At 37.8% G+C, this 12036-nt stretch overlaps 1 protein-coding gene across 2 annotated transcripts in view; it reads right to left on the bottom strand.

Moving 5' to 3' along the window:
• The window catches only part of DOCK4 (dedicator of cytokinesis 4), a 506020-nt gene that overhangs the window by 135707 nt on the left and 358277 nt on the right, over positions 1-12036 (bottom strand). For both annotated transcript variants that reach the window (XM_036863604.1, XM_036863605.1), the window contains exon 23: positions 1848-2040. In XM_036863604.1, coding sequence (XP_036719499.1) covers positions 1848-2040 — 193 coding nt within the window. The remainder of the gene's footprint in view (positions 1-1847; positions 2041-12036) is intronic.

Here is a 12036-nt window from a genome sequence, read left to right as displayed (position 1 = left end):
CATCCTTGGTCTCTTGAGTCCCTCTATCCTGGCCCCAGTAAATAATCTCATCACATCCCACAGAGAGCTGGTATCTTTTCTCCTGGCTTGTAGCAGCTACTTTTTGTTTCTCCTAAGTTCTGATTTCTCTACCACCTCCTGAGCATCAGTAATCAACAAGAAACTGAGCCCACAGACAGAACACATCTCCCAGGGGCAAATAACGAACACAATCCCCCCAAATAATTTCCTTATATTTGAAAACAGTTTTCATTACCTGTGTTGCTCTTTTGGTGTCAGATTTTAACCTAACAAAGAATTATCTGGCCAGTGAGAGAGAAATATGGTAAAAATCATCTATTCTTCTGAGAGGGGAATGAACTCTTCTCAGTTTGGTAAAAAAAAATTGAAAGTCTAGTCAAATTGGGATGCCTGGTCTGGACCTTCACCCCTTCCACTTCACACCACCTTTTCTTAACCCTGGAGGAAGCCCTAACCACTGAAGCAGAACCTCTAGGGCTCTCAGGGATAGAGTTTGAAAACTACCATGAGAAACATCTTTTTTCCAGGATGAGATGTGTTTTTATGTGGAAAAAATCAGAAGGTTGAACTTTCTTTCAGGTTGATTGAAGCATTGTTTATTTCAGAAAAAAAATCAGAAACATACTAACAGTCTATCAACAGGAGAAAAAATAAATTAACCATTTTATATATATATATATATATATATACACACACACACACACTCAGTGGAATACTATACAAGAGTAAAAAAGAACTACAGCTATATCTAGTAGCATGGATAAATATAAAAGTGTAATATTAGTCAAAAAGAAGCACTCTACTTAATGACATTCAACATAATGTCATCATATAAAGACTAAAAGATGAAAAAATTTTCAAGAGGTTAAAAAAATATGTTTTTATAGCTACAGAATAAAGGCATAGAAAATAGAAATGGAATCTCTGATAGTGGAAACTTCTATGAAGGAAGCGAATATATACAAGAGGGCCTGACTATTTCTATAATGACAAATCTCTTAAAAGACCTAGAGCAAATATCTGATATTGCTGAGATTTGTTAATGATTTACTCATATTATGCTCTATTCTTGTTTGTATGTTTAAAATGTTTTATGAAAAAAAATGTAAAAAAAGTTTTCTTAAATATATTTTAAACACCATTTCAAAAATAATGTACTATATACACATATCTGCATTCATGTGAAAACATAATTATCAGAAGAATTTCTAAAAGTTTTTGATTCAGTGATAATGACAGAAGTTTCTTAAACTTTAAAATGAGACTGGTATTTTATTATTTTTTTCAGAAAAAAACCAGAAGAAAACAAGAGGCAATGGGATTTAATAATAGATATTATGACAAAATCAATTTAGTAATTAGTCACTTGCGATTAGGAAACAATAAAAAATGACAATACACTGAAACTTTCACCCAGTTTCAAAATACAAATTGATGGAAAACTTTTAAGGACAAAAGAGACAAATAAACAAAGATCATAGCAGGTCCCTGTAAGCATCTCTGAAAGAAAAATGTTAAATTTTGTTGAATGTTAAAAAAAAAAAATCTATAGCAAGGAAAAAAGCATGCCCTACACTACAACTTGTTATGATTAGAATTAATAATTTAATCATTAGAGTTTTCATTCTTTCTAGAAATAAAGTTTGAAGAGCCATACTTTTGTATCTGACTATTTAATAAACTTATTCTACCATCCAAATAAACAATGCTTTTGAGAAAGTAGTTTTTAGTTTCCTTTTTTAATTGCTTCTGCTGATCTATAATGACAAAATGTAAATAATGGCTTTCTAGAGACACTGTTTTATCCAAGAGACCCAGCACCTTACCTGGGTTGGTATACAGCTGGCTTTCCACAGTTTTTCCGATGCACTGAAGTTTAACAGCTTGCAGGGCGTCATCCACGTGCATGATGGTCGGCAGACTGCCCAGGGTGTCCTGTACCAAGTTGGCCACTTCCCGGACATCAAAGAGCTTCAACAGCTCTGAGTACACAGCTGGGAAGGAGCTCAGAAACACAGCCTTAAAGAGATGAAATTTAAATCAATTCCCAGATATGCCCTGAGAAATAGCTATAAAATGTCAGTGAGTTTAAGATCGTGACAAATATTTTTGAATGGTAGAAAAATGAATGTAAAATGTTTCTGGTACCGAAACTAAAAAGATTAAAAAGGTTAAAAGGCAAAATTTAGAAAAAAAAAAAAAAGTGTACCAAAATAGAGCAATTTTTCAAAATATGCAAAGGTAAAACATAGTAAAAACTAGGAAATTCTGTAAAACTACTGATATTAGCAAGATGATGGACAAAATGCCCAGAGAATCAGCAGAATGCAGCATGATCAAATGGAAAGAATGCTCAACTAAGACCTGGATTGTAATTATTTATGTTTCATTCTTTTTGGAGAAGCTTTCTGAAGTGCTCATTTAAATCTCATTTACTTTTAAGAAGCCAAACACATTAATTCTCTAAAGCACTCAATTTATGATTAAAGAAAAAAACATAGGACATCAGAAGGCATCAGAAGACCTATATTATATGTAGGACTAGTTTGGCTTCTAATAAACTCTGTGACCTTGGACAAATCTTTTTAACTCCGTAGGTTTCATTTTCATCACCTGTAAAACAACAAGATCATTAGAACAACCCCTTAGGTTTCTTCAAGATATACTGAAAACCCAGAACTGTGTGTATTCTTTATATAAATAAAGAAACCTGATAATTACATTTTAACGGGGGAAAAAAAGATGCTAACATCAAACCCTGAAGGGCATACTTTAAAAACTGGGCTAGGGCTTCCCTGGTGGCACAGTGGTTGAGAATCTGCCTGCCAATGCAGGGGACACAGGTTCAAGCCCTGGTCTGGGAAGATCCCACATGCCACGGAGCAACTGGGCCCGTGAGCCACAATTACTGAGCCTGCGCGTCTGGAGCCTGTGCTCCGCAACGGGAGAGGCTGCGATAATGAGAGGCCCGCGCACCGTGATGAAGAGTGGCCCGCGCTCGCCGCAACTAGAGAAAGCCCTCACACAGAAACGAAGACCCAACACAGCCAGAAATAAATAAATAAATTAATTAATTAAAAAAAAAAAACAACAACTGGGCTAGGAGAGGACCTTCCAGATGGCGGAGGAGTAAGACAAGGAGACCACTTTCCTCCCCACAAACACATGAAAAATACATTTACATGTGGAACAACTCCTAAAGAACACCTACTGAATGCTGGCAGAAGATCTCAGGCTTCCCAAAAGGCAAGAAACTCCCCATGTACCTGGCTGTGTGGCGGACAGGGTCTTGGTGCTCCAGCTGGTTGTCAGGCCTGAGCCTCTGAGGTGGAAGAGCTGAGTTCAGGACACTGGACCACCAGAGATCTCCCAGCCCCACATAATATCAATTGTCAAAAGCTCTCCCAGAGCTGTCTGTCTCAACGCTAAGACCCAGCTACACTCAACGACCAGCAAGCTCCAGTGCTGGACAGCCCATGCCAAACAACTAGCAAGATAGGAACACAACCCCACCCATTAGCAGAGAGGCTGCCTAAAATCATAATAAGTTCACAGACACCCCAAAACATATCATCGAACGCGGTCTTGCCCACCAGAAAGACAAGACCCAGCCTCATCCACCAGAACACAGGCACCAGTCCCTTCCACCAGGAAGCCTACACAACCCACTGAACCAACCTTACCCACTGAGGGCAGACACCAAAAACAACGGGAACTATGAACCTGCAGCCTGTGAAAAGGAGACCCCAAACACAGTAAGTTAAGCAAAATGAGAAGACAGAGAAATATGTAGCAGATGAAGGAGCAAGGTAAAAACTCACCAGACCAAACAAATGAAGAGGAAATAGGCAGTCTACCTGAAAAACAATTCAGAGTAATGATAGTAAAGATGATCCAGAATCTCAGAAATAGAACGGAGACAATACAAGAAACATTTAACAAGGACCTAGAAAAACTAAACAGCAAACAAACAATGATAAACAACAAAAGAAATGAAATTAAAAATTATCTACAAGGAATCAATAGCAGAAAAACAGAGGCATAAGAACGGATAAGTGACCTGGAAGATTAAATAGTGGGAAAAACTACCATAGAGCAGAATAAAGAAAAAAGAATGAAAAGAATTGAGGACAGTCTCAGAGACCTCTGGGACAATATTAAACGCACCAACATTCGAATTATAGGGGTCCCAAAAGAAGAAGAGAAAAAGAAAGGGACTGAGAAAATATTTGAAGAGATTATAGTTGAAAACTTCCCTAATATGGGAAAGGAAATAGTCAATCAAGTCCAGGAAGTGCAGAGAGTCCCATAAAGGATAAATACAAAGAGAAACACACCAAGACACATATTAATCAAACTATCAAAAATTAAATACAAAGAAAAAATATTGAAAGCAGCAAGGGAAAAACAACAAATAACATACAAGGGTATCCGCATAAGGTTAACAGCTGATCTTTCAGCAGAAACTCTGCATGCCAGAAGGGAGTGGCAGGGCATATTTAAAGTGATGAAACGGAAAAAACTACAACCAAGATTACTCTACCCAGCAAGGATCTCATTCAGATTCGACAGAGAAATTAAAATCTTTACAGACAAGCGAAAGCTAAGAGAATTCAGCACCACCAAACCAGCTTTACAACAAATGTTAAAGGAACTTCTCTAGGCAGGAAACACAAGAGAAGGAAAAGACCTATAATAACAAACCCAAAACAATTATGAAAATGGTAATAGGAACATACATATCGATAATTACATTAAATGTAAATGGATTAAATGCTCCAACCAAAAGACATCTATTGGCTGAATGGATACAAAAACAAGACCCGTACATATGCTATCTACAAGAGACCCACTTCAGTCCTAGGGACACATACAGACTGAAAGTAAGGGGATGGAAAAAGATACTCCATGCAAATGGAAATCAAAAGAAAGCTGGAGTAGCAATTCTCATATCAGACAAAATAGACTTTAAAATAGAATCAATCCAAGAAAAAGATATAACAATTGTAAATATTTATGTAACCAACAAAGGAGCACCTCAATACATAAGGCAAATGTTAACAGTCATAAAAGGGGAAATTGAAAGTAACACAGTAATAGTACGGGACTTTAACACCCCACTTCCACCAATGGACAGATCAACCAAAATGAAAATAAAGAAGGAAACACAAGCTTTAAATGATACATTAAACAAGATGGACTGAATTGATATATATAGGACATTCCATCCAAAAACAACAGAATACACTTTCTTCTCAAGTGCTCATGGAACATTCTCCAGGATAGATCATGTCTTGGGTCACAAATCAAGCCTTGGTAAATTTAAGAAAATTGAAATCATATCAAGTATCTCTTCTGATCACAATGCTATGAGACTAGATATCAATTACAGGAAAAAAAACTGTAAAGGATACAAACACATGCAGGCTAAACAATACACTATTAAATAACCAAGAGATCACTGAAGAAATCAAAGAGGAAATTTAAAAATACCTAGAAACAAATGACAATGAAAACACGACAGCCCAAAACATATGGGGTGCAGCAAAAGCAGTTCTAAGAGGGAAGTTTATAGTAATACAATCCTACCTCAAGAAACATCTCAAATAAACAACCTAACCTTACACCTAAAGCAATCAGAGAAAGAAGAACAAAAAAACCCAAAGTTAGCAGAAGGAAAGACATCATAAAGATGAGATCAGAAATAAATGGAAAAGAAATGAAGGAAATGATAGCAAAGATCAATAAAATTAAAGCTGGTTCTTTGAGAAGATAAACAAAATTGCTAAACCATTAGTCAGACTCATGAAGAAAAAAGGGAGAAGACTCAAATCAACAGAATTAGAAATGAAAAAGGAGGAGTAACAACTGACACTGCAGAAATACAAAGGAACATGAAAGATTACTACAAGCAACTATATGCCAATAAAACGGACAACCTGGAAGAAATGGACAGATTCTTAGAAATGCACAACCTGCCGAGACAGAACCAGGAAGAAATAGAAAATATAAACAGACCAATCACAAGCACTGAAATTGAAACCATGATTAAAAATCTTCCAAAAAACAAAAGCCCCAGACCTGATGGATTCACAGGCGAATTCTAACAAACATTTAGAGAAGAGCTAACACCTATCTTTCTCAAACTCTTCCAAAATATAGCAGAGGGAGGAATATTCCCAAACTCATTCCATGAGGCCACCATCACCCTGATACCAAAACCAGGAAAAGATGTCACAAAAAAAGAAAACTACAGGCCAATATCGCTGATGAACAGAGATGCAAAAATCCTCAACAAAATACTAGCAAACAGAATCCAGCAGCACATTAAAAGGATCACACACCATGATAACAGAATCCAGCAGCACATTAAAAGGATCACACACCATGATCAAGTGGGGTTTATCCCAGGAATGCAAGGATTCTTCAATATACACAAATCAATCAATGTGATACACCATCTTAAATTGAAGGATAAAAACCGTATGATCATCTCAATAGATGCAGAAAAAGATTTTGACAAAATTCAATACCCATGCATGATAAAAACTCTCCAGAAAGTAGGCATAGAAGGAACTTATCTGAACAAAATAAAGGCCATATATGACAAACCCACAGCCAACATCATTCTCAATGGTGAAAAACTGAAACCATTTCCACTAAGATCAGGAACAAGACAAGGTTGCCCACTCTCACCACTATTATTCAACATAGTTTTGGAAGTTTTAATGACAGCAATCAGAGAAGAACAAGAAATAAAAGGAATCCAAATCGGAAAAGAAGACGTAAAACTGTCACTGTTTGTGGATGACATGATACTATACATAGAGAATCCTAAAGATGCTACCAGAAAACTACTAGAGCTAATCAATGAATTTGGTAAAGTAGCAGGATACAAAATTAATGCACAGCAATCTCTTGCACTCCTATACACTAATGATGAAAATCTGAAAGAGAAATTAAGGAAACACACCCATTTACCACTGCAACAAAAAGAATAAAATACCTAGGAATAAACCTACCTAAGGAGACAAAAGACCTGTATGCAGAAAATTATAAGACACTGATGAAAGAAATTAAAGATGATACAAACAGATGGAGAGATATACCATGTTCTTGGATAAGAAGAATCAACACTGTGAAAATGACTATACTACCCAAAGCAATCTACAGATTCAATGTAATCCTGTCAAACTACCAATGGCATTTTTCACAGAACTAGAACAAAAAATTTCACAATTTTTATGGAAACACAAAAGACCCCAAAGAGCCAAAGCGATCTTGAGAAAGAAAAACGGAGCTGGAGGAATCAGGCTCCATGACTTCAGACTACACTACAAAGCTACAGTAATCAAGACATATAGTACTGGGAGATTAACCAAGATGGCGGAGTAGAAGGACGTGCTCTCACTCCCTCTTGCGAGAGCACCAGAATCACAACTGGCTGCTGGACAATCATTGACAGGAAGACCCTGGACTTCACCAAGGAGGATACCTCACGTCCAAGGACAGAGGAGAAGCCACAGTGAGACGGTAGGAGGGGCGCAATCAGAGTAAAATCAAATCCCATAACTGCTGGGTGAGTGACTCACAGACTGGTGAACACTTATACCACAGAAGTCCACCCACTGGAGTGAAGGTTCTGAGCCCCACGTCAGGCTTCACAACCTGGGGGTCCGGCAACGGGAGGAGGAATTCCTAGAGAATCAGACTGAAGCCTAGTGGGAATTGATTGCAGGACTTTGACAGGACTGGGGGAAACAGAGACCCCACTCTTGGAGGGCACACACAAAGTAATGTGTGCATCGGGACCCAGGGGAAGGAGCAGTGACCCTGGGGGAGACTGAACCAGACCTACCTGCTGGTGTTGGGAGGTCTCCTGCAGAGGCGAGTGGTGGCTCTGTTTCACCGTGGGTATAAGGACACTGGCAGCAGAGGTTCTGGGAAGTTCTCCTTGGCGAGAGCCCTCCCAGAGTCTGCCATTAACCCCACCAAAGAGCACGGGTAGGCTCCAGTGTTGGGTTGCCTCAGGCAAAACAACCAACAGGGAGGGAACCCAGCCCCACCCATCAACAGTCAAGTGGATTAAGGTTTTACTGAGCTCAGACCGCCACAGCAACAGGGAGGGAACCCAGCCCCACCCATCAACAGTCAAGTGGATTAAGGTTTTACTGAGCTCTGACCGCCACAGCAACAGTCAGCTCTACCCACCACCAGAGCCTCCCATCAAGCCTCTTAGATAGCCTCAACCACCAGAGGGCAGACAACAGAAGCAAGAAAAACTATAATCCTGCAGCCTGTGGACCAAAAACCACAGTTACAGAAAGATAGAGAAGATGAAAAGGCAGAGGGCTATGTACCAGATGAAGGAACAAGAAAAAACCCCAGAAAAACAACTAAATGAAGTGGAGATAGGCAACCTTCCAGAAAAAGAATTCAGAATAATGATAGTGAAGATGATCCAGGACCTCGGAATAAGAATGGAGGCAAAGATTGAGAAGATGCAAGAAATGATTAACAAAGACCTAGAAGAATTAAAGAACAAACAAACAGAGATGACCAATACAATAACTGAAATGAAAACTACACTAGAAGGAATCAATAGCAGAATAACTGAGGCAGAAGAACGGATAAGTGACCTGGAAGACAGAAAGGTGGAATTTACTGCTGCGGAACAGACTAAAGAAAAAAGAATGAAAAGAAATGAAGACAGCCTAAGAGACCTCTGGGACAACATTAAACGCAACAACATTCGCATTATAGGGGTCCCAGAAGGAGAAGAGAGAGAGAAAGGACCAGAGAAAATATTTGAAGAGATTATAGTCGAAAACTTCCCTAACATGGGAAAGGAAATAGCCACCCAAGTCCAGGAAGCGCAGAGAGTCCCATACAGAATAAACCCAAGGAGAAACACGCCGAGACACATAGTAATCAAAGTGGCAAAAATTAAAGACAAAGAAAAATTATTGAAAGCAGCAAGGGAAAAACGACAAATAACATACAAGGGAACTCCCATAAGGTTAACAGCTGATTTCTCAGCAGAAACTCTACAAGCCAGAAGGGAGTGGCATGATATACTTAAAGTGATGAAAGGGAAGAACCTACAACCAAGATTACTCTACCCGGCAAGGATCTCATTTAGATTTGATGGAGAAATCAAAAGCTTTGCAGACAAGCAAAAGCTAAGAGAATTCAGCACCACCAAACCAGCTCTACAACAAATGCTAAAGGAACTTCTCTAAGTGGGAAACACAAGAGAAGAAAAGGACCTACAAAAACAAACCCAAAACAACTAAGAAAATGGTCATAGGAACATACATATCGATAATTACCTTAAACGTGAATGGATTAAATGCCCCAACCAAAAGACATAGACTGGCTGAATGGATACAAAAACAAGACCCATATATATGCTGTCTACAAGAGACCCACTTTAGACCTAGGGACACATACAGACTGAAAGTGAGGGGATGGAAAAAGATATTCCATGCAAATGGAAATCAAAAGAAAGCTGGAGTAGCTATACTCATATCAGATAAAATAGACTTTAAAATAAAGAATGTTACAAGAGACAAGGAAGGACACTACATAATGATCCAGGGATCAATCCAAGAAGAAGATATAATAATTATAAATATATATGCACCCAACATAGGAGCACCTCAATACATAAGGCAACTGCTAACAGCTATAAAAGAGGAAATCGACAGTAACACAATAATAGTGGGGGACTTTAACACCTCACTTACACCAATGGACAGATCATCCAAAATGAAAATAAATAAGGAAACAGAAGCTTTAAATGACACAATAGACCAGATAGATTTAATTGATATATATAGGACATTCCATCCAAAAACAGCAGATTACACGTTCTTCTCAAGTGCGCACGGAACATTCTCCAGGATAGATCACATCTTGGGTCACAAATCAAGCCTCAGTAAATTTAAGAAAATTGAAATCATATCAAGCATCTTTTCTGACCACAACGCTATGAGATTAGAAATGAATTACAGGGAAAAAAACCGTAAAAAACACAAACACATGGAGGCTAAACAATACGTTACTAAATAACCAAGAGATCACTGAAGAAATCAAAGAGGAAATCAAAAAATACCTAGAGACAAATGACAATGAAAACACGACGACCCAAAACCTATGGGATGCAGCAAAAGCGGTTCTAAGAGGGAAGTTTATAGCTATACAAGCCTACCTAAAGAAACAAGAAAAATCTCAAGTAAACAATCTAAGCTTACACCTAAAGCAACTAGAGAAAGAAGAACAAACAAAACCCAAAGTTAGCAGAAGGAAAGCAATCATAAAGATCAGAGCAGAAATAAATGAAATAGAAACAAAGAAAACAATAGCAAAGATCAATAAAACTAAAAGTTGGTTCTTTGAGAAGATAAACAAAATTGATAAGCCATTAGCCAGACTCATCAAGAAAAAGAGGGAGAGGACTCAAATCAATAAAATCAGAAATGAAAAAGGAGAAGTTACAACAGACACCGCAGAAATACAAAGCATCCTAAGAGACTACTACAAGCAACTTTATGCCAATAAAATGGACAACCTGGAAGAAATGGACAAATTCTTAGAAAGGTATAACCTTCCAAGACTGAATCAGGAAGAAACAGAAAATATGAACAGACCAATCACAAGTAATGAAATTGAAACTGTGATTAAAAATCTTCCAACAAACAAAAGTCCAGGACCAGATGGCTTCACAGGTGAATTCTATCAAACATTTAGAGAAGAGATAACACCCATCCTTCTCAAACTCTTCCAAAAAATTGCAGAGGAAGGAACACTCCCAAACTCATTCTATGAGGCCACCATCACCCTGATACCAAAACCAGACAAAGACACTACAAAAAAAGAAAATTACAGACCAATATCACTGATGAATATAGATGCAAAAATCCTCAACAAAATACTAGCAAAGAGAATCCAGCAACACATTAAAAGGATCATACACCACGATCAAGTGGGATTTATCCCAGGGATGCAAGGATTCTTCAATACACGCAAATCAATCAATGTGATACACCATATTAACAAATTGAAGAATAAAAACCATATGATCATCTCAATAGATGCAGAAAAAGCTTTTGACAAAATTCAACACCCATTTCTGATAAAAACTCTCCAGAAAGTGGGTATAGAGGGAACCTACCTCAACATAATAAAGGCCATATATGACAAACCCACAGCAAATATCATTCTCAATGGTGAAAAACTGAAAGCATTTCCTCTAAGATCAGGAACGAGACAAGGATGTCCACTCTCACCACTATTATTCAACATAGTTCTGGAAGTCCTAGCCACGGCAATCAGAGAAGAAAAAGAAATAAAAGGAATACAAATTGGAAAAGAAGAAGTAAAACTGTCACTGTTTGCGGATGACATGATACTATACATAGAGAATCCTAAAACTGCCACCAGAAAACTGCTAGAGCTAATTAATGAATATGGTAAAGTTGCAGGATACAAAATTAATGCACAGAAATCTTTTGCATTCCTATACACTAATGATGAAAAATCTGAAAGAGAAATTATGGAAACACTCCCATTTACCATTGCAACAAAAAGAATAAAATACCTAGGAATAAACCTACCTAGGGAGACAAAAGACCTGTATGCAGAAAACTATAAGACACTGATGAAAGAAATTAAAGATGATACCAACAGATGGAGAGATATACCATGTTCTTGGATTGGAAGAATCAACATTGTGAAAATGAGTATACTACCCAAAGCAATCTACAGATTCAATGCAATCCCTATCAAATTACCAATGGCATTTTTTACGGAGCTAGAACAAATCATCTTAAAATTTGTATGGAGACACAAAAGACCCCGAATAGCCAAAGCAGTCTTGAGGGAAAAAAATGGAGCTGGAGGAATCAGACTCCCTGACTTCAGACTATACTACAAAGCTACAGTAATCAAGACAATATGGTACTGGCACAAAAACAGAAACATAGATCAATGGAACAAGATAGAAAGCCCAGA

Source organism: Balaenoptera musculus, chromosome 9 (genome assembly GCF_009873245.2).
Source record: "Balaenoptera musculus isolate JJ_BM4_2016_0621 chromosome 9, mBalMus1.pri.v3, whole genome shotgun sequence".
In the NCBI taxonomy this organism is placed as follows: Eukaryota; Metazoa; Chordata; class Mammalia; order Artiodactyla; family Balaenopteridae; genus Balaenoptera; species Balaenoptera musculus.
The sequence above is the reverse complement of the archived record's forward strand: the minus strand, read 5'-3'. Positions and strand labels throughout refer to the sequence as shown.